Source organism: Pogonomyrmex barbatus, unplaced genomic scaffold, assembly GCF_055798465.1.
Source record: "Pogonomyrmex barbatus isolate J1 unplaced genomic scaffold, ASM5579846v1 scaffold3, whole genome shotgun sequence".
NCBI lineage: Eukaryota > Metazoa > Arthropoda > Insecta > Hymenoptera > Formicidae > Pogonomyrmex > Pogonomyrmex barbatus.
Window position 1 is genome coordinate 21384622 of NW_028297127.1, and position 24652 is coordinate 21409273.

General features: G+C 36.5%; 1 protein-coding gene across 1 annotated transcript in view; it reads left to right on the forward strand.

Moving 5' to 3' along the window:
* LOC105429605 (uncharacterized) overlaps positions 1 to 24557 on the forward strand; it is a 26312-nt gene extending 1755 nt beyond the window's left edge. The window contains exons 2-13 of the mRNA XM_089078805.1: positions 4177 to 6957; positions 7360 to 8482; positions 8657 to 9100; positions 9198 to 9366; positions 9582 to 9780; positions 10032 to 10526; positions 10704 to 10938; positions 11074 to 11242; positions 11533 to 11647; positions 11838 to 12156; positions 12508 to 12718; positions 12933 to 24557. Coding sequence (XP_088934931.1) covers positions 4210 to 6957; positions 7360 to 8482; positions 8657 to 9100; positions 9198 to 9366; positions 9582 to 9780; positions 10032 to 10526; positions 10704 to 10938; positions 11074 to 11242; positions 11533 to 11647; positions 11838 to 12156; positions 12508 to 12718; positions 12933 to 13077 — 6372 coding nt within the window. The 5' untranslated portion in view covers positions 4177 to 4209 and the 3' untranslated portion in view covers positions 13078 to 24557. The remainder of the gene's footprint in view (positions 1 to 4176; positions 6958 to 7359; positions 8483 to 8656; positions 9101 to 9197; positions 9367 to 9581; positions 9781 to 10031; positions 10527 to 10703; positions 10939 to 11073; positions 11243 to 11532; positions 11648 to 11837; positions 12157 to 12507; positions 12719 to 12932) is intronic.
* The last annotated feature ends 95 nt before the right edge of the window (positions 24558 to 24652 follow it).

Genomic DNA, 24652 nt, shown 5'->3' on the forward strand with positions numbered 1-24652 from the left:
CTCGGCACAGCGTTCCGTTCTCGAATTTTGTCCTTCGGTGAGGACAAAATTAGATGCGACGAAGCACCCGCGTGTTCTTGTGTGAAAGCACCGCTCGTGCAGCCCCCGTGCGCCTCGACAAACGTGGCTGATGCGTGCAACGCACGACTATTTTACAAGGCCGCCTAGTACACGGTACTCAACTGCGATGAGACCTGGCTTGGGAGCCTGGATGGGACCTGATCGATCACGGTCCAGAAAAGGTGGTCGTCTTCTAGTTCTCTTTTCGTTTTCCATCTTGTCGGTCGCAGGACAGACGCGTCTCACAGCTTTTCACTGACGTTGGCATTTATAGAATATTGATTTTTATCGCCTCGTATCGCGTACTACTTCGCGTACCTTCGAATTTGTCACATATCCCATACGAAAAAGTTTCTCGGAATTGCTCGGTATCGTGAAATTGAGTGTACACTCGATCCGTGTACCTGCGAGAAAAAAAAGTTTACCTTGGATTATCCGAATTCACAGGATTGAGAAAGTTACTTTATTTGAAAAGTAATTCTAAAGTTATCGTTACCCGTAACTCGTTGAAATAAGTAAATATTAGTTGCCAATTACTGAAAAAGAGCAACTGTAACAGTGACGGCGTTACATCCCAACTCTGAGAATATATCTATATATACATATCTGTTGACATGACAACTTGACAATATGCGTATGTATATACGCATGTATGTACATACGATATGTTGAAGTAAATTTTCATAGAGACTAATACGGCCTTAACTTAATAACTTAATACAACAGATACATTTACGTTATCAGGCTTTTTTTTTTACTGAATCGAATTGAATCTCTGCACGCGTTTACAGTAGTTATGACCTAATTAAATAATATGTAGAGATGAAATTCAACTCGAATAATACTTGACGAATTTTTGTATCGGATTGCTTTTCCTTATTTTTATATAAATTTTTCTTTAAGTATTTTTTTTATATTATTGTTTCATACACTTTTTTATATTTTATAAAAATGATTTGAAATCAATCGCCAGCTGCTCTGTATTTCAATGTTCATTAAAAATATAGTAACATCTGTTTTTTTATAATTAATAAATTAATCTATACTTGTTGTACTTGTTACATTTGTTATACTTGCAATGAAATAGATTTATGTCCGAGGTTCGATGAAAGCGAGAAAGAAAATTTTGGTGCGGTTCGGTGCAGCAATGAAAAAACAGACCTTGAAATTAAATTAAATTCTCGACAGCGTCGCTATATATAATACGTAACGTTTAGAAAAATAATTCATATATCAAATATATTATAAAAAAGAGATTTCTTCGAATGACGTTATCGCAGGCATTTTTTTAGCAAATTTGTTGGTTAAATTGATTGGATTAACAAAAATATTTTAGATTTTGTCTTTGCACATTCGGCATATATATATATATATATATATATATATATATATATTCGCTGAAAGTTATTTATTATTATATCTACATATATAGCTACAAACCTGTGCCTACTCACGATCTCGATTTCTTTTTATGAAATAATTCTTTGTTGAGCAGGACTCTTTTTTTTTTTTTTCACAAAATTTGGTGTGATTTTTTTAGCGTATACATATATAATTTATTTATTCTTAATAATTTATAATAATTTCTAATAAAATAGAGATGCTTTAAAATAATATTCACATTATATTCATATTCAATATTTGATTCAAAAATTGAATAACAAGTATTATAATTGACAATAATCATAATTGATATATTATGTATACATATATTATTGATTAAAAATATTAATCGATTAATCAAGCTTCTTTTACTAATGAACATTAATTGCAGTCCTAATCATAGAGTTCTAATAATATCTCTGTTATTGAAGATATCATGTACTGTCTCTATTTCCGAAGTATCTTGTGTGGAGCACTTGGTCAATAGTATTGATTCATCGAACGGTATTAGAGAAATGCGGTATTAGAGAGAGTGTGACAGATAAAGAATAAGATAGACAAAGATAAGAGCAGATAGACCGTTTGGATTTTTAATTAACGAAAAAATGAGCTCACGCGTATCAAATATTTATGATATATAACAAAATTAATTTCCATTTGACTGTGCGAGAAAAAAGACATTGACATAAGCGTGGTCGATTAATTTTATCGAAAACATCTAACATGCATCGATTTTAAACAGCTTTAAGTGCTTCTCAAGAGATGTTCTTTAGGAAGTTCTTCTACAATGCCCCTCCACCATTGGTTATTTATTATTATTCATTTTTGTTTTATTCCAAGATTATTTTATGTCACTTTCTGTTGTATTTGTACATAATACAATTTCGCATGTCTATTATGTGCAGATGACAATTCTTTTGATAATTGATTATTTTTTGCAAATGGAAAAACAGGCGTCAAATTGATTGGCATTTAATTTTAATATTATTGACTGCTCGCTGATTTCGCTTTAAAACTTATACCGCAATCTGGTGTTTATCGTTAACAGCATACGTTAAGCATACGTAGTGCAATTTGTAACATTTCGTATAAAGTATCTGTCGACAGAAGAAACTTGGTTTTGTTACCGAAGAAATAACAACTGGCTCGCTTCTTCTTTCGCGTAATATAATTTATAATTCTGTGACACACACATACGCGAACTCTTTTTTCCCCCCTCTCCCTCCGTTCCCCCCTCCTGCCCCCGCTCCCGCTTCACTACTTGTATCAAACACTTGTATGTGTGCTTCAATACGGATGTACTACCGGGGCTAGTTCATAGCCGAAGCTGCTCAATGACCTGTAGCGAAAGCCTAACTATGTCGAGGAGTTTGTGCGTATAAAAGAATATTCCTCACTATCACAGAGAGTGATAGCACATAGCATAGTACGTGGGTCACGTACAAAAATGTTACATTTGAGAGTTTACGATCGAGAGAGGAGATTCTGCCTTTATCCTCTATCCCCTTTAGTATGCGTATCTTTTCCTTCCAGAGACGAGCATTTTAATTCACGCTTATTTCTTCGAAGCATGAAGGGCGCGGGAAGGCTGGAAATAGAAAATATTACATTATATCTATCGTCTTTTTGATGCTGCGTTGTCGCATCACGCGCCGATATATTAATTAAATTCTTTCGATACTCTCACTCTCTCTCTCTCTCTCTCTCTCTCTCTCTCTCTCTCTCTCTCTCAAGTTCGATTAAAATGCAAATACACACGTGTTGTATGATCGTAAACTTATTACAAGTGTTAGCGTATACAACACGTGATCATGATGCATTCTCAATGTGTTCAGCTTAGCACACATCGGATTATAACACGAGAGAGGAGTGATCGGAGAACGTCTGTAAAATTGTTACTTTGACTTTAGGGCGTAGATTAATAATATACCATTTCAAATATTCTCGTGGAATATCTCTATCGTATTATTGAATCTCTATCGAATCTACCGTCCAACGTTGCTCGATGGAAATATTTCGTTGGGATTCCAACGAAAAAAATGTAACATTTCTTTCAGCGAATTTAATCTATCGGCTGTCTATATAAAGCTTTAACTCTCTCTGACTCGTCTTTGACAGGTTTGGCAGGTTATTTGTAAAGAAGTTAGATGTCGCAGAAGCGTCGTAGAGCGCGTAGAGCGCGTCTCTTCAAGAAACGGTTCGAGAGAGTATCTCGTTTTATTTCAACCGATCGATATTTTCGCGTATCGAACAGTTGGGAAACGACGGAAAAGACACATTCGCGGTTTCTGCACTGCGATCGATCGGTCTTTTTTGCCAATGATCCCGTTACTCACATCGCTACTCTGTTCCGAGATGCAAATTTCTATACAATAATGTAGTATGACTAATGTAGTATGACCGTGATTTTTCAAACGTAGCGTTCGCACGTAGCGACTCACGTAGCGTAGATGCAAACCAAGAGAAAATATTGATTATTTATCTGAAAAATATTTTATTTTTGTATCGCGCACCGCTTTCCTCTCTTTTTCGATTTCGAAGTTGCATAACGTAATAAAGTATAAGAAGATATAATTGATGATTAATTATTTGGATTAACTATTTCGAGAAATCTCAAAAGCGACTCTTCCAAATGTTCCATCCGTGTGTCGTCTATCACCGGAGACGGATTAATTCCGCACAGATTCCCATGACATTACTCGATGACGCATTAATTTCGACTTCCATTTGCAGAAGCCTCCCACGCACCACAGTAGGTCTTAGAGGATGCACAAGTTAGCCAAGGGCCTGAAGAAGAAGAAAAAGCCGAAGAAGGGCAAGAAGGGCGCGGAGGAGGAGGAATTTGATCCGGAGGAGCTCGAGCGATATCGACGCGAGCGGGCGGAGGCCCAACAGAAAGCCGAGGAAGCCGGCGAGTCGGCCAAGGGCACCGGATCCGACGAGTGGGAAAAGTTCCAGGCTTTAACCGCCGGCGTCGATTCAGTCTTGAAGAAGACCCAGGATGACCTCGATCGGATAAAGTCTACCTCATTCTTCCAGCGAAAGGCGCCGTTGGAGGAGAAGAGGCCGGAGGAGGCGGCGAAGCAAGAAGACTCGAACAAATCGTCTTCGAAGAGGTGGGTGGGCTTCGACGAGGAGGGTAATCCAATCGAGGCCGCACCGCCGGAGATCGGCGGCGAACGAAAGAAGGGAGATAAGCCGTTGATCAACGAGGATGGTTTCGTAGACATACCGGAAGACGAGGACGAGCAGGAAGATTCCGCCGACGAGGATATCTTCGACACCACTTACGTTGACGTTCTTCAGAATATCGATGTTCAATTAGCTTATATACCGGACAGCCCGACCGAGGAGGAGGCTGGAGACGATCCTTTTGACACCACTAATGCCGACAAGGTTCTCCGTACGGTTGATAAAAAGGGTAATAAGCTAGTCAGTCTAGGCAATGCCGTTGAGGTGTTATCGGGAAGGATCGACTATGTAAGCACTTGCAAGATCACCAAGGGAAGGCGACCTAGAATTCAACAGGATCTACTATTGGATGATTTTGACGAGGCGGAACAGCCGACATCGACGAATCAAGCCGTCGTAGCGGAATCGACGCAAGTGGAAAAGACTCTGCTGGATCACGATAGCGATCTACCCGACATTCCGATCGATTTAACGAAATTACCGCCTGTGCTACCGAGATCGGTCAGTCCCGTAACAGCTCTCACAACTCAGGAGGGTCTCGCAACCTCGACGGTCACCGAAAAAACGTTAAATGATCCATTAGACATTTCAGAATTCGAAGTTTTGAAGGAGAAAACTGTCTTGGAAGAAATCCCCGACTTGGATGATGCTGAATTTGATCTAGACATCGCGGCAAACGAGTCGGCTCGTCTCGAGGAAGTCGATGATCCATTCGCCGCGAAGGAGCCTCAAACGATTGATTTTCAGACGGAGATAATCGAGGCTAGCTTTGAGGCTGCTACCTTTGTCGACGAGACTGATCCGTTTGACACTACGTTCGCGGACAACATCCTTCCGGGTAAAACGGAACTGAAATTCATCGAGAGGGAACTCGAACAACTGCCTGTCTCGGAAGTGTCTATATCATTGACCGATCCTGCTGGCCTCAACAGGGATTATGAAACCGGTCTGTTGAAGTTGGACAAAGAGTTGGAGCAGAGAGACGATCAAAGTGACAGTTTGCAGTCATCCAAGAAAGATCTTCTGGGTGGTTCGACCACCGATCTTAGCCAGTTGGCGGACGAGCCGATCGCGCCTGTTGAAGAAATTACTTACGTCGATCCCTTCGACACGTCCGCGGTGAATGAGCTTCCACCTGGCAAAACAGAACTCAAGGTTTTAGAAAAGGAATTGCTCGGTGAGCAACCCGCTAGTTCCGTCGACGACGATAGCGATTTTGATCCTAGGAAAGATGAGGCGTCGATAAAGCAGCTGCCCACAAAGCCGCCGCCACCTAGATCATCCGCTCCTGTTAAATCCGCGCCGATTAAACCTGTGTTCAACGTTAATTTTGAGGAGAACGACAAGGTCGAAACGACACCGACGAATCTTGAGAGAAAGGCTTCCCGGCCGGAAGTCCTCGAGCTAGCTCCGGCCAAGACCGTCGCGTTCGAGTTGCCGACACCGTCGAAGAGACCTGATCTTCTCGCGACTACCGAAGAGGAAAAGACACTACCCTCCAAGCCACTGACACCGTATTACTCTCAAAAAGTCATAGAGGAACCGTTGCCGATAGAGGACGAAGAGGTAGATGTCGATCCATTCGACACCAGTTTCGTTAGTAACGTCGCACCGGGCAAGACCGAACTTAAGCTTATCGAATCGGAATTGTTGAGACAAGAAGAGACTAGATTGCCTCACAGTTTGAGCGATCACGATTTTGATCCGAGGCTTATCGAAGAACCAATTAGGAGGCAGAGTGATTTCACGGCTACTTCAGCCGTGGTGAGTAATTTAAAACTCGCTCAGTTACGATCGTCGCTGATACAAAAGGTCGATGAGGAGGTGATTGCGAAACAGGAACCCCGAAGGCAGGAGAGCTTATTAGATGCGGAAGTTGAGGTTGACGCGAAACCTCTGACACCTAGAGTCGAGAGCAAACCAATTGCGGAAGAGGAGATCTCCTATTCGGATCCTTTCGATACTTCGATCGCGACTAATATTCTGCCCGGTAAAGCGGAACTGAAGATATTGGAGAGCGAATTGCAGCAAATATCTCAGCAGCCACCACCGCGTCCCATTAACCTACCCACGGTACCGATCGTACCGATCGTCGCGTCAACGGTCCCTGAAATCGACGACTTCGATCCTAGAGCGGACGAAGCAAAAGAATCGAGAGATTTCCTGTCCTTAGATGGGCAAGATCCCGGTGACAAGGTGTTGACGCCACTTCAGAACAAAGATATTTCTTTGGACGACGACATAGATCCTTTCGACACTAGCTTCGCTACTATCGAGCCTGGACGAACCGAACTGAAACTACTCGAATCCGAATTGATGAAGTAAATATTATCAACCGTTACATACAGCTCCATTTCTTTACAACTTTTAAAATAATTTTTTATCTGATTGTTGAACCGCTCAACATAGAGGTACACGTTGATTCTCTCCCTCTCGCTCCCCTCCTTTCCCCCCCCCCTCTCTCTCTCTCTCTCTCTTTCTCTTGAGAAATTTCACAAAGGATTATTTGAACGACTTTACTTGTTTTATACATCGCTAATGATCTACAAGCCGAAGATGTCCAAAAATGTTTATTTTGTTTAACGAATTATAAACTATTTTATCAAAGAATATTTACTCAAGATACAAAACAAACACTAAGATTTCTTTATCCTATATCGATGGCAGTACGATTCAAGAGATTTCGTTCAAGCCTCAACGATCGTTACGATTAATATTTGAGAGTTTTTAGATTTCAATTCAATTACCATGGATTCCAAGGGCGGAAATCCATTCTTAATGGACGATTACGCGACGGAACCGGAGGGCGGTTTGCCCCCGCAGGCTTCTAATCCCTTCCTCCAGGATTTCACCGACACGGCAACTGCCGGCACGGGTGAAAATCCTTTCTTGAACTTCGGCGGCGACCAGACGTATGAACCGTCAATGTCCGTCGATTCTACCAATCCGTTCGCCTCTTTCGGCATTGAAAGTACCGCTTCGGATACAGAATTCGGGGCGACTGTCGACACTAATACGCCAGCAACCAACGTCTTCACTAGCCAGCCATCCAACATCTTCGTCACATCCGATAATGCGAGCGTGGATCTATTCGGTACGATGACAACAACGACAACATCGACAACCGAGGAACAAGCGGTGACAATCGTCAGTCCGTCGCAGCAACCTCCAGTAACGACGCCACCGTCGAAGAATGGAAAGCCACCACCGTCGAGGCCACCTCCGCCGAGACCACAACCACCGGTACCGCCACCACCGATGCAACCGCCCGCCAAGAATACGAAGGACCTGATACTGTCAGTTACCGGAGCAATGGACGCTACCTCGAACCACCTTTTGGATCGCTTGCAGGCAACCAGGACGCCCAGTCCTACGCTGATGCATTCCCCATCACCCACTCCGGAGCACAGTTTTGCCGATCTTCTGGACGTCGACAGTAATGTTCCGGATTTGATCCCGGACGACAAGGTCGTCGAACCGTCGAAAAATCGGGACATCATGGATCTCTTTGACGCGCCCAATACTGATATTTCCGCGACCGATATCTTCTCTACTTCCATGACTACCACGAGTACCAGCAGTCTCGTTACCGGAGTCCCATTGACTACTACCGCCAAGCAGGATAATCCCTTCGCGAACATGAGCGAAGATGCAATCGTATCGCAAGCGCAACCTGCAACCTTTGGAATGGAAGATATTGTCGGAAGTAACGACGAGAAACGACTTTCGATGACTTCGGCGACTCCTTTCACGGTCACAGAAACGGAAGTCGCAAAATCCGGCACTGTTTTAGATCTTGCGGAACCTGCGTCCGCGACTCAACCTGCAGCCGCTGAACTCTTCCAAGGTCGATTAAAACATTGCTTTTTATTCTTTTGCGAATAGAAATAAAGTAAACAAAAAAATAATAATATTATTATTTAACTATACTTACTAGAGTACTGTGGTAAGGTTATATAATTTTTATTGCAACTGTTATTGCAACTTATATTACTTTAATTCTATGCTCATCTTTTTATAGAAGCAGAACAGGTCTCCAGGTCTGGAGCTGACGCAAACTTTTTCTCTATGACCGATACGACCACGACGACTACGCCTTTCGGTGTGGTCGAAATCGCGCCTTTTGCGGCGAGCGCTCAGCAGCCTTTGTTTGCGTCGCCAAAAATCACGCAGCCCGTTCAAGATGTCTTTGCCTCGGACCTGCTAGGTGATTTTGGAGAATCGACCAAGGAAGCCAGCAGCGATCTGATTTCCACCAGTCCAATCCCCGGAACGGAATTTCCAGGAAACGAGAAACAATTGGATAATTTTGCCACTACGACGAAGGTGATCGAGGATACTGGCGACTCGTTCGACGCTTTTGCGTCCAAGTTTGATAGGGCTGTTGAACCGGAAACCAACGGCGGAGATCCCTTTCTGGATGCATTCGGAGGCGGACCAATGGCTATGGACACCTCCAGCGACGGTAAGTGGATAAACAATGCGCATAACTTGCAGTTTTACATCAATACCTAACTACCTACCTACTTGTTAATATAATAACGTAATAACGGGGGGTTTAGTTTGGGGAGACTCGTCGGCAGCTGGCTCGGAAACGGCGATCACCGGTTTTGGAGAATCCGACGGTTTCGATTCCTTTTTAAGTATGACGGCTCCACCATCGGATACGAAAGTAAAAAGATCCGAATCCGCGGAATCGGATGAAGGGCCCGATTTCAGTGTATTTATTAAGTGAGTTGAAAGAATCATTAATTTTTGCTATAATTAAAATTTGTCTTTCGAGGTAAAGAAAATTTTGAGATCGATTTTATTTCCAATGATCATAATTATTCGGTAGTCTTGTTGAAAAATTACCAACTTTTGCAGAATCATCTCTAAATTGTTGCACAATTAGTGCATATGTAAATATTAGATATATTATGTAAAATATTCTCAATCTATTTTAGGCCGAAAGAAGGAGATCAGATGACAACAACGGAAGGCGGACCCGTACCTACGTTAGCACCGCCGCCGAAAAGTCCGCAGGTCGCTGCGTATGCGGACTCCTCACCGCGTTTTAATCCCTTCGATAAATCCGGAACCGCGCAGGACGCCGTGATATCCGAAACCGCACAGACAGCTGAAATGGCTAGAACAGATTCCCAGGTATTTGCGTTAATTTGCACCACGGCTGAATGCTGCCGTAAATCACTTGCCCCTTTTCACCATCCAACCAGATTCAATTTTTACACGCAGTTTTTGCTTTTTGTCGTTTAATTAAGAACGTAAGTAAATAAAGAAATGTACAAGTAACGCTTAAGGTGCACTTAATGTTGTTGCACCGATGTATCTAGTTCTACATATATAAAGGGAATATATAAAAAAAAATATATATATATATATATATCCCTTTTTAGGAAACTCCGCCCACTCCTTTGTTCGATGAGGATGTTAGCCAACCGCTCGAAGATTTCCCGAGGATAACTTATACCGGGGACGGTTGGGAGATGCAGTTGCGACAGCCAAATAAGAAAAAGATTACGGGGCAACGTTTCTGGAAAAAGATCTTCGTCAAGTTGGTTTACCAGGGTGACAATCCGATTCTTCAGCTGTTTAACAATAAAGACGACAAAGATCCATTTCAAGAACTACCTCTGCTCGCTTGTTACTCGGTGTCGGACATCGGCGCCCAACAATTCGATCAGTATGGGAAAATCTTTACGGTGAAACTGCAATACATCTTCTACAAGGAGAGACCTGGCGTGCGACCTGGCCAGGTCACAAAAGCGGAAAGACTTACGAACAAACTCAGTCAATTTGCAGCGTATGCTATTCAAGGGGATTATCAAGGTGTCAAAGAGTTTGGGAGTGATTTGAAGAAATTGGGTCTTCCTGTTGAACACGCACCTCAGGTAATTATTTAAGTTTTTAATACAAGGTATGCGTGATGGAGGGTACTCGAGAAATGCGAGTTAAAAAATAATTCTAAAGTATAAGTTGTATAATAATGAGCTCGTTATAATATAACTGTAAAAATTGTCAATATGTCGGTTTATATTAATTTTTATTAAACGCTTGATTATTTATAGATCTCTCAACTATTCAAGCTTGGTTCTCAATGTTACGAAGACATGAAACAATTTTCTTGCGCTATTGAGGAAGCTCTCTTTAGATTACCGGCGCATCGTGATCGAGCTCTAAATTACAAAATGGAGGAGGTCCAGATAACGGTTGTAGATGAGCTTTACGTCGAGCAGAATGCGGAGGGTCACGTAGACAAGCAGATCGCACGTGTTCGTCTTTTCTTCCTGGGTTTCCTTTCTGGTAGGTATATCAGAGTGCGAACATTATGTGTTATGTAACAATCCGTATTTCACTCATATCAAAATTTATAATGGAAAAAATATATTTTTACAATTTGTGCTTTCTCATAAAACAAATTCTACTTTTTGCTTACAGGCATGCCCGATGTAGAATTAGGGATAAATGATATGTGGCGACAGGGTAAGGAGGTTGTCGGTAGGCACGATATCATTCCCGTTGTAACAGAGGAATGGATTCGTTTGGAGAACGTTGAGTTCCATTCGTGCGTTCAACAGGACGAGTATGAAAAATCACGAATAATAAAGTACGTACGGATATCACACTTTCCGATAATAAAATCGATAAATACGATTTACGATCGCAGACAAATAACAAATAACAATCTCTCTAACGATCTTCTGCTTGCAATTAGCACAATTAGTTGCAGTAAGAATGATACAACGAAATCTCTTCACGATAATTGAAATTTTATGATGAGGGAAACTAATAAAACTCGGCTTGTCTTTCGATTAACAAATATGCATGTTTTAATAATTTCTAAATCTATAAATTTATCTTTTAACTAACATCCCACTAACATATATATCTCCTAAGGTTCAAGCCACCTGATGCATGTTACATTGAGTTGATGCGATTTCGCGTAAGACCGCCTAAAAATAGGGAACTACCGCTTCAATTAAAAGCCGTTATGTGCGTCACGGGAAACAAGGCAAGTTTCTTTTTCTACAATTTTGACAATTATATTTTGTTTAATACTTAAAAGCGTCTTGTCGACTTAACCATAAATGTCTCTTTCTTTCACTTGTTATTTTTGACAATATCGTCACTTTATAAAAGTATTACATTGAACTTTATATAAACTTTTATTAAAATTTTCTTCTCTTTTTACATGTCATTAGGTGGAGTTGAGAGCGGACATTCTCGTGCCCGGTTTTGCATCTAGAAAATTGGGCCAAATACCATGCGAAGACGTGATGGTTCGCTTTCCTATACCCGAGTGCTGGATCTACCTCTTTAGGGTGGAGAAACATTTTAGATATGGCTCGGTAAAATCAGCGCACAGAAGAACAGGAAAGATTAAGGGTATTGAAAGGTTCTTGGGTGCCGTCGATACGTTGGAACCGCAGCTGATGGAGGTTACTTCCGGCCAGGCGAAATACGAGCATCAACATCGTGCTATCGTATGGAGGATGCCCAGACTGCCGAAAGAAGGACAAGGTATTTGCTCGCACTTTAGCTTATATATTTATTTAATAAATATATATATATATATATATATATATATATATAGTGTGTGCGTGTGCGTGCGCACAACAGTGTGTACAACAGCTAATTATCGATTATTATAGTTACTTCGAAATTAATTCTAAAAGAATCACTTCACATCACTTTATTTTCTTTTATTTATTCAAGAAATAGAATTCGGGGTATCTTAACGATACATAAAAATATTTAAACTTTGCTTCACTCTTAAGGCTAAAAAAACATCACGGGGTTAAATATATCGCGTGTTCGAATCGCGTGATCCAAACGACTTGTTGGCTCTCGTCCAATTTCGGTTATTTCCAGGCGCGTATACGACGCATCAACTAGTTTGCCGTATGGCTCTCACTTCCTACGATCAAATCCCTGAAAATCTGTCGGAATACTGTTACGTGGAGTTCACGATGCCGGCAACGCAGGTATCCCATACGACCGCAAGGAGCGTTAGTCTCCAAAACAGTGACAGTGATGCGCCCCCGGAAAAGTACGTCCGAAATTTATCGCGCCACGAATACAGGTGCGTTTAACAAAGATTATTCTGTTATTATCACATAATAAATTATTAGAAATTATACATAGCAAGTATCGTCTGTTAAATTACTTGGCTAGTAAAATTAATATATTCTCTACGATGTTTCTGTAAATAGACACTCCAATTATCCAGTTCTTTATTTACTTATTTTTTACTATAATCACTGGTCTCAGATGTTATATTATCAAACGTTGTTTAGAGTGGGAATCGAACATACGCAGGGCGAAGGGCCGGGTGCGTATGTCGCGGCAACGATTTCGACGAAGAAGATTCCTGAGGCTACGCCGGAAGTTCAAGAGACATCCGACGCGGCGGCAGATTCCGATTACGACTCTTCGGAGTAATTAGAATCAATCAGTTGTCGAGCCGATGTCGCTCGATCATTTGCACATTGTAATAATTAACGTATTGATTGAAAGGGTGGAAGAAAGGGGGGAGAGAGAGAGAGAGAGAGAGAGAGAGAGAGAGAAAGCTAAAAAGGAAACGCTTTACATAAGTCTATTGATAGAAAATTACACATGGCCGACGTACTAGTTATTTAAGCGATGAATATAGATGCTATATCATGTACGTGTTACTATTCCGCATGCAGAGAGAAAATATGCGCGAATCGATTACGGGATGTTTCGTAAGTTTGCCCGTGATTGTAATAATAATGATTCTGCGAAGACATAAGATTTCGTGCGGTCACTCGTCAATTCGAATTTGGCCAAGTCATCGCTATCGAAGAAATAGAATAGAATTGGCAAAAATCTAAAATTAATTGAGTTATAATAAAGAGTTGGCATTTTAATTTTGATAAAATGTATCGCACACCGACCGAAGATATAATTTGCAAGCCATTTCCAGATCGGAAACTACAAATATATATAAATTATTCTTTCTGTATCTTCTGTATCTGTATCATCGGTACGTACACTCGCGTGTATTATTATTACTTTTTTCCGATTCTCGATTCAAGAATGCTAGAATTATTATTCATAGGATAATCTTGCAGGATGATTCACGAAACATCTCGTTCGCATTCACGTACAATCTAATAATGACACGTAAATAATTCAAGGCAAATTAATTTGAGATATGGAAAGACAATATCGCTTTTCCGTTTTGTTTAGCTTGTTGTCGTAGAGCATTCGCAACGGACAGCTTTGTGTTCGAGAAATGCATTTGTAATGTTTCAAAGATTGTCGGCATCCTCACAGGTGATCATATTTTGTGTATTGAGATTGTTGATAAAAATAAGTTACGTTTTGTGTGCTCTTTAAACACACAAACGATAAAGCTAATTGCAATTATCTATTTGGAAACTTATAGAGTAACAAATATATAATTTTGATACGCACACATGCGCGTACATGCACAAAGAAATTTCAATATATTTCAATATTTCAATTATATCTCGATATTTAGAATAAATAAATATAATTTAAATTTAATTTCAACAGCTTTATTTAGTAAGTAATAATAAACATTTGATGCAATCATTTTATATATTTCGTCTTTTGCTTCTGTTACTAATTTAAGGCTTATTTTAAAATCTTGACACACGTAACATCATAACACGCATCATATTCTATGATGTCTGATTTTAATTTTTTTTTTATATAACGACTTTAAATTTCTTTAAATATTTATAGTCAAATATTTATAGTTTGATCTTTAATAGTCTTTAATATCAAAATGTATGTGAACATTTGAACTTCACGATCATGCATACTCTTTAAAGCGCATGCAGCAAGCTTTTAAAACAAGCTTCAGGTTGTTTAATAATAAAAGCAAAATAATAAGCGATATAATTGAAAAATAATTGCATTAAATGTTTATTATCAGTTAATAAATAAAGTGCAGGCAATAAATAAAATTTAAGTTATATTTATTTACTTTAAATATATTAGAATTTCTTAGTGAACCAGAATATATTTGTCATTCTTTACTATAGAGATTAATCAATATCTGATTTATATTATAGTGTGGAAATCTTTTTTTGCCCATATTATTTATAATTGAAAATTATTTTATTATACATTCAACTTTTAATTACATCTTAAAGACATTTTAAATCTGACGAAATAAATTTTATCAAATTCTATGAATTACAAAGTTTACAGTAAAAAATTATTTTTACAACCAGACCAAGGTGCTCTTTACAGATTTTTGGATGCTGAAAACGATGCTTCAAGTCAAATTTTTCCAGCACGGCAGGTTTAATGAACTGCAAAATAATTGCAGTTTATTATTTTAGGAATTTGCGACTTGCGACTTGTTTTTAGCATCCAAAAATCTATATGAAGCATCTGATTCAAAGTCTGGTTCAAAGTAATTAAAAAAAATTTTTGTAAACTGGTGTGTTATTGAAATGAAATATCATCATAGAGAGGAAGATATATTATAAATCATATCGTCGTCATGATCAGAGGATTCTGTTAGATATCTATTATTTTATAGGCGCGAGTATATCCTATTGTTTGAGCTTATAGATGATCTATACGCACCGTTATCTAGTCTGTCTAATAGGTAGTAAGTTATAGATTAAGTAAGTTAAATCGATCACTTACTTCGATTACTTACTGACTGAAAATCTATGAAATAACGTGAGCGAACAACAATGAGGTATCGGACAATTCTACAACGGTAGTGTCCATTACGTACGTAATGGATTAATAATTCAGTGTGAACGTGATAATTTTAACAGTGAGTTTTGGTTAGGTCAAGGATCTGTATCTCGAGGTATCTCTAGTCTTTAAAACGATACTTATACGTTAAGCATTAGCATTAGAAACAGCAAATGTTTCGTTAGTAAATGTTCATAACAATAGCGTAAGATAGCTGTAAGATCTTAGATATAAGTTTACGTTTCTTCTTATCGATTTATTTTCGTCCTTTTCGGTCGGTATATAACATTACCGACCTGTGGCAGAAAAGCAGCATCACCAAATATTAGAATTAAGACTATATTACATGATATAATTACGCTTCGATCATATACAGAAACACGTGTAGAGTATCCAATAATAATCACGTCATCTCTCATAGTATAACGAAGTAGTAAGGAACCGAAACCGAACAAAAAAAATCTTGTGTTATTTTACAATTTTCGCTATAGTTAACGAGAAATCGATAATCGAATTAAAAGTTGCCTAATATATAAGCGCACATCCGCCCGGCACGTGATTTACGAATGGTGGATAGAGCATTCGCTTATATTACATTTCCAAATATTTATTTTCAAATTCATTTTCGTCGCGCTTCTAGCAATCGTGAACGCTGATTGTATGTACACTTACAACTCTTGCTGTATGTACACTGCTGTATGTTCCGTATGGGCAGATACGCGCTTTTTTGGCGATTCCTGATTACTACTTTTTCGTTAATTATTGCAAAATCGCAAAATCGTACAGGACTTTTTTATTCCGTCTAACTCGCGCCACTTGCGTTCTTCAGCTTGAAAGGTTATATAGTTATTATCGGATACCTTGTATATACAGGGCGCCGCTAAGGGGTGAAAGTAACCACATAATTTTCACATGCAGATAGAGCCAAGTCCAAAGCGAGTCCAAAAATCTTTTACGTTTTGCAAATTTTGCAATTAGTAATGAGTTATTAATTAATAAAAATTGTCGGGCGCTTATTCAATCGGTTTGATCAATCGGCAAACGCGCGTAACGAAACGACTGCGCATTCCAGCATGCGCATTCACGCTTTTTGCTGGACAGCAGCAATGACAAGAATGGCATTTACAAGTGTATATTTTGAGCGAGTGTTCCATCATTTTCTAGATTACATTCTCCAAATATTTTTACTCCAAATATTTTTACGCGTTTGCATTTGCAAATGAGTCGGATGCGAGATCTTTTGTGATCTTTTTTTTTAAGTGAAATAAATCTTTATTAAAATTGAAATTGAATGAAATTAGTAAAATGATAAAGGATTTTTCGACTCAATTAGTTCGTTCAATCTGCACGTGAAGAATCGCTACTTTATCTTAAGGCGCTTTAACAATTATCATTATCATTATATTAAATATACAAATGAATTCGGTATCTTTATATTTTTTTAAATTTATTTACAACACTATTTTAAATTTAAATATTTTTCTGCCATACTATTATTTATGCATACTATTTGTAAGTACCAACATTAACGTTTTCAAAATGCTATATACTTTCCAAAGCATACAACAATAATTTCATAAAACATAGCAATATCTAGAAATATACTCGGCAGTGCACATTTTTGCTGATTAGATTAAAAAGATTTTTTGTACCAAATTATCAGAAGAATGATGAAAAGTGGTTTTCGTACGACAACTATAAACTAAAAATTCGTCGATAGATCCCGGCTAATCATCGATATCAATTGCCAAAGTCCAGACCACTTGACTTCTCCAGATTATTACTTGTTTCGATCATTCCACAATATTATCTGATTTTTTGGAATTATAAAAGAGGAAACAAACACAAACATCCGTGACTCGGTTCAAAACCATCAAGTTTTTATCGACACACACACACACACACACACACACACACACACACACACACACACACACACACAAAGTCAGTTGCCTAACTTAGATGAAGCAAATCATCGACAATCGAATGGAGAGTATATTTTGATAGTTGATATTTTTTTTTACAAATACTTAAATTGTGTGTAGTATAAAAAGAATTTGCCGAATCTATTTGTACGTTTACAGGATCTGTCTTATAATTAGTGACGCATCTTTCATGGATAGAGCAGATTATACCGAATAGAAAAACCTTCTATCATTTCGCAATTTCCACATTTGATAGAATATTAATTTATAAACTATTTACTTATTTAATAAATTTAAAAATTTAAAGATCAGTAGGATTAAATATCTTGTCTGTAACCGAGTGACGCGTGAATCTTTTTCTTACTTGAACATTTCGATCTACATACATTATTTATTTGTTATAAATTTATAAATATCCGTGAATTAGCCTGCAGAAAGTACTGTTTCTTCTCTTGAAGAAACAGTCCAGAGTTGCAAGATGCGCGTTGCAAGATGTTTGAAGATATGATTTACAAATATGATATGATATGATGGAAGATTCGCTTACTGTGCGTAATGCACACTTTTAAACACACATTTGATCATGCTTCTCGCGACCATAAGAGTGTGTAATATTGGACGCAATAGACACTTATTCACGTAAAATTTATAAATTAATGCCTAGTTAATTATTGCGAGAATCGTAAAAGAGAATCGTAAAAGGGGGTAAAAAGAGGGCCTTTATATTCGGTATAATCTGCTTTCTATCTGTCTACGAAAAGTGTGCATCACTAATTATAGAATATAATTAAAGCCTTATATAATTCGAAGCGTAGTCTTCTACATTTAAAGTAAAGTATGTAAATACGATTACCGAGAGGTGTCGTTCAATTTCAAAATTTCAATTTTTTTTTTTAAATTTGCGAATAAACTGTGCTTATAGCAATAGTGCGCGGTAAAATTTTAAATGTAAATTTCCATTTGTGTTAAATGTAAATTTTCATTTTTTGTTTTTCATTATCATTTTATTTTCATCCTTCTCGATCGGTGTGTAACATCATCCATCATCCATCAAATTAATAAGTGAGCTAAATTAAGATTAAGGCTGGAAGCGAGATTTTTATTGTACATATATGAATATACAAAAATCTCCACTAGTTATATAATTCGAAATGTAATCTCATCTTGTACATTTAAAATCAGACATGTAAACGTAAATTACTTAGATGTAAGTAGTTTCAGTTTTGCTTCGAATCTTCCACAGGATTTATAAATACTTGTAGCAATGGCGTATTATAAGATTCTAGACATAAATTTTTGCTTTTTACGTTATCGTCTTATTTTTCGGTTGGCACGTAAAATTACCGACTAGCACAGATTGACAAATCTGTGCCCGCAAGATTAAGATTAAGACTGTACGAGAGACGACATTTCTATCATATACGTGAATACACAGAGATCTCAGAGTTATACGAAACGCAATACGAAAGGTAATTTTATCCTGTATCTACAGTGATACAGTATATAAACAATTAGGGACCGAAGTTTCAATTATGCTTGATTATTCTTTCTGAATAATCTGTAAATTTTTATAGCGATAGTGCACTAGATATAAGTTTACGTTTCTAGCTGTCGTTTTATTTTATTTTATTTTATTTTATTTTTTTCATTTTTTTCGTCGATATATTTTCGTAATATTCGAATAGACGATCTGCTCACTCGATACCAAATATCTTCGATGTCGGGATACACATTAAGACCAGGGCTAGACCAAATTGGTAATTAGATTTCTATCGTCCCAAATAACACGCGAATGCCACGATAAGGTCAGAATGATGTCACATGATGTTATTTTGACTGAAATTTCGACTGAATTAACATGATAAAGTTTCAATTAAAATGACACCATCATCGTCACCCTCATCGGAGTTGACAGTTGCATGTTATTTGGACATATACGTGAGTAGACAAAGATCTCCACTAATTATATATAAGTTGATGCGAAATCTTATTTTATATGCCTAAAATGAAATATATAAATAATTAGAGATGTACATTTTAGTTGTGTTTTGAATCTCTGAAAAAATGCTTTCAACGATAGCATGCGCTGTAAAATCCTGGACGTAAATTTCCATTTCTAATCTTTCTATTTTCATCTTTCTCGGTTGGTACGTAACATTACTGATCGGCACGGATTAACAAACAGAGAAGATATAAAGAATAAAACTGCAGATCAGCGGTTAGATTTTTGTCATGTATACATGAGTACACTGAGATCTCTATTAGTTGTATACATATAAGTCAAGATGGTAACCTCATGTTGCACATCTAAAATAAAGTATGTGAACGATTAAGGATGCAAGTTTTTTTATTAATTTGCTACTTTTAAGCATAATCTTTCGAATAATCTGAAATTTTTTTGTCGCGATAGCGCGTTGTAAAATACTAGATGTAAGTTTACATTACTGTTATCGGTCCTTCCCTTTCACCTTCGATCAGTACATAACATTATTATATTATATTATATATTATATTATATATTAACGACGAAAAAGAATTAGGAATAAGACCGTACTAGTGGCGAGATTTCTCGGCGAGCGTATATACGTGATCAAAAACACAAAGTCTAAAATCGGGATGTAAGATCGGGATGTAATCTTCGATACGTCTTTTGAACGTCTCTCGCAACGATGTCTTTGTCAAAGAGATCTTACATCTCACGATTTTGTACTTTGGATGACTTTACTGTCTGAGCAGAAATCCACTAGTTGTATATAATCCGTAATCCGTTACATCTCATCTTGTATATCCAAAGTGAAGTACGTAAACAATCAGAGACATAAGTTGTGTTTCAGTTGTGTTTTGAATCTTTCAAAAAAATAATTTGTAAATTCTCGTTGCGATAGCGCACCGTAAGATTTTCATACGTTTGCGTTTCTCGTTATCGTTTTATTTCAATTTTGTTCGATCGGTACGTAACATTAGCCAATCGGCTCAAATTAACAAAAATAATATCACGCAAATAATATCACACAAGAGCTCTCCAGTTATCTATATAGTTGTACGTAATCGAAAGCGTAATCTTGTTGTATATGTTTAATGTGAAGTACGTAAATTATTAGAGACGTTCAGTTTCAGTTGTGTTTTGTATCATCCTAAATAGATATAAATCTACGTTTCTTGTTATCGTTTTATTTTCATCTTTTTCAATCGGTACATTGGTAACATTGGTTATCGGTCGAGTCGTATTAACCCAAGTAGCATAAAAAAAAATCATTATGTCATAAAGATCAAGACAGTATCAATGATACCATTTTGACATCTTGATCTTTATGTTATGATGGTTTTTTGTTCTACTTGGAGAAAAATGGATTAAAGGCTTAAGATTAAGGATATGTCAGTGGCTAGGTTTTATACGCAAGTATACAAAGATCTCCACTAGTTATAGTTATACAATTTTATCTTGTATATCTAATGTGAAGTGTTATGTAAATTATTAGAGACGTAAATTTCAGTTGTGTTTTGTATCTTTCGAATAATCTGTAAATAATTATAGTGCTGTAAAATTCTAGAGGAAAATTTATGTTTTTAATTTATGTTGTTTTTAAGTATTTTTTTCATCTTTTTCAATTGGTACGTAACATTGCGTACGATCGTCTCACAATACCAAGTGAAGACAATTAAATTTAAGTCTGATTACTTTCTATCATATGAATACACAGAGAAGATCTCTCTCCTCACTAGTTATATTGTATAATTGGAAGAGTAATCCCATCTTGTATGTCTAATGTAAAATATGTAAATTATTATTACAGATGTAAGTTTCAGTTGTATTTTGTATCTTTTGAATAATCTGTAATCAATTTTTGTAGCGATAGTATGTTCTGAAATCCTGTACGCAAATTTATGTTTGTACTATTTTTATTTTAATATCTATCCGATAGACCGATATTATCGGTCTCGTTAAACTGAGTGACCAACAGAATTAAGATTAAGGCTGTTTTTAGCGGTGAGATTTCTGATCATGTACGTGAGTATGCAGCATCTCTATTAGTTATATATAATCCGAGATGTAATTTTATCTTGTATAACTTTGGTAAGATGATTAGAGACATAAGTTTCGGTTGTATCATATTTTGTCTTTCGAATAATCTGTAAGTGCTTGTAGCAATAGCGCGCTGTTCTAGATTCTAGATGTAATTTTATGTTACTTTCGTTATTTCCTATTTTCATCTTTTTCGGGCGGTACGTAACATTACCGACGAACGAAACAATAGTCAACGGCTGTACACATTAGATTTAAGACTGTATTACTGGCGAGATCTTTCTATCATATACGTGAGTATACAGAGATCTCGATTAATTAATCATATAGAATAGGACACTCAAGATAAAACATTTGAATATCTTCGGTCTCTACTTAAATGTGGAAGAATCGGAAAGAATTATTAACTATTTTTTTTATTAAAAAATTATGTTTATTTCGATTAAATATTAATTCTCTCCATAACTTATTCTAAAATGTAATTTCCTTTGTTGTAACATATCCAATCCCCCAGCTGTCTTTTATTTTTTCAATGCTTTGTTTACGATATAAATTCAATAGATACATGATAATACATAAGTAATTTTTTAAGATTACGTTTTTTCGATTTTCTATTGTTCACGGTTTTTTTTTTTTTTTTTTTTTTTTTTAATAAAATATTCGAACTATTCTTGGAACAGAATATTCGAATATTCTTAAAACTTTTGTGTGCACAATTAAGAAAGAGATTAACTCGTATAAAAACAAATTCAAACAAGTTCTATTAAAAAAAAAAAAAAAAAAGAAAAAACACGGATGACATAAAAAAACGTGGGAAACGTAAACTTTTAGTAAAATTATCTCCTATCGTAACATTTTTCCTTTTAAAGTATATGAAAATTTGATCAGACATAAAATTTGATCCGAAAATAATTTTATTGGACTCATTAAATAACTTTTATTGTAATTCTTTCGTATGCATCTTCTTTGTATATAATCGCACCGAAAATGTTCAAGTGTCTCTTTTTTTTTTAAATGTATAGAATACACAGTGTATAGAATACGAAGTGTAATCTCATCTAGTATATTTAAGATAAGGTGTATTTAAATGATTAGAGACGTAAGTTTCAGTTATGTTTTGAATCTTTTGTTAATGCGTTCTCAACCTGCAAGAAAGGTCAGAAGAGGTCATTCTAGTCCGTATCCATTAAGAAAATCGTATGACACGGATGAATTCGCCGTTGGTCATGCGTTAGCTGATTAGGTCTAGATTAAGATTAAGAGTAAGAGTCAATTTTAAACATAAATTCGGTAACAAGTATCAACGATAGCGATTAATCACATCGTAGATTAAATGCATTTGTTAATTGTTAATTGCTCCTCTGATCTTCGGCGACGATTAGACTAGTCCTTTATAAATGTTTCACCGAATTGCATTTCGGTGTATGACGAAAATCGATTCGATTAAAAAGCTACTATTCTCTTAGCAGAGAAGAACAGGTCTCTGGATAGGTCCGGGAACATGAGTATATCGCGACAAATATATAGATTAACCAGCAAATCTAACAGTAACAGATTTTTACAAAATTTTATTTTATATCAAAATTTTTTTAAAGTCGAATATTATTGTGTTTATAACTTGCTAAATACATAATTTTGTTAACTTGAAATTATTTCTTTGGAATAATAGATTCTTTTTTCTTTTGTAGCATAGACTTTTTTGTAGATAAATATAAATATATATTCATATAGCGATCTATCATGCCGAATCCATGATGCCGAAAAAGTTTTAAGATAACGCGCGCGAGATTCATAAATGTACATTTAAATTCTCATTCTTTGAAACAGTGCAAAGCACTTTTCGAGTTGCCGAGGTTTATTTCACTTTGATATCTCTAAAGCGGATTTTGGACAAGTTCTTCTTTACGAAAGCTTGTGCCAAGACGTGACATTTCCAGCTCGTGATCTCAAAGTATGCGTAATCTTATCGTCGTACGATTCAGAACGGCGTTTCTATATCTAAGCGAGAGAGAAAACAAAAAGCATAAATACAGTTAAACGTTGCATGCATAAATCTTAGGGCAGGATAAGTAATTAACGAGAGTAAATATATGTGGCTCCGGCACATGTGTTTACGGTGACTCTAAAAGAAAATGGGGAAAGAGAGGAACTTATGCGAAAATTGAATTTTGAACTTTTAACGAAAGATAGTTGATACTTGTCATATATTTGTTGCGATTTTGGCTGCGCTTCTCTGATGACTTTTCTCTGATTTCAAGAAGAAAGAAAATTATGCACGAAACCAACACTGTTGTTAAAATAAAACTTTCGTCAGATACAGATCTGAAAATAATTTTATTGGACCATCAAAATAGTTATGTAAGATAATACAATCAAGTTGATTGATAGAATATTGAAAATTTTTGCAGTATTATCGTCACGCTTAAGCGTCTTACATAATTATTTTTTTGGCCCAACAAGATTCTCTTCAGATCCATATCTGGCCAAATTTTTAAACGTTTTAGACAAAACCGAAACAATTTCTAATGAGATATAAGAATAATGAGAAAGATGAAATTATTGAGAATTAAAAATCATCTCTAAAACTATTATACTTTATAATAACTCGTTATAACGCAACTTGTTAATTTCGTTTACAATTGTATTTTAATACAATCACGTGACGCGTTATAAGACTTGAAAGCTCATTAATGACGATACAATAACTCACGTGTTTCGTGAAATGTGATGGTATTCTCTACTTATATAGAAAGTAAGCTTTGATGTTAGCATGTACGCATTGAATAATTGGAATAATTGGACAGGAGATTATATCCTCACGATCTCCATTGCAATATATATATATATATATATATATATATATATATATATATACATAAATGTATCATGTGCGTATTGATCAGTCCCTTGAGAAAAAAAAAGAATTATTTATCTATTAGATTCAATCCCTTGAGAAAAGGAAGTATTATATATCTCTATATAAATTAAATAGAAATTGTAGGTGATATATTACAATATATGTACACATAGTTCTAAGCCCTGTTGATCCAATTTGGAATAAGAAATAAACTGTAAAGGAAAATAACAAACCGTAGAATAATATAATCGTTGTCTTTATCGTATCGAAGAATGTTCTGTACAGGTCAAGAAAGTCTGTAAAGATGAAGTTTAGTCACTCTTTTGTGACCGATATGTAATATTTAAGAAAAATAAAGGCAGAGAAAATCGTGACAGAGAGATGTGTGACATAAGTAACAGAATAACGTGTGTTTCTTAAAAGATTGTTTCTTCTCAATGTGCACCCGGTATCACCCTTAAATGAGATTAAAACATTAATAACTGCAACTTACGCCTTTTA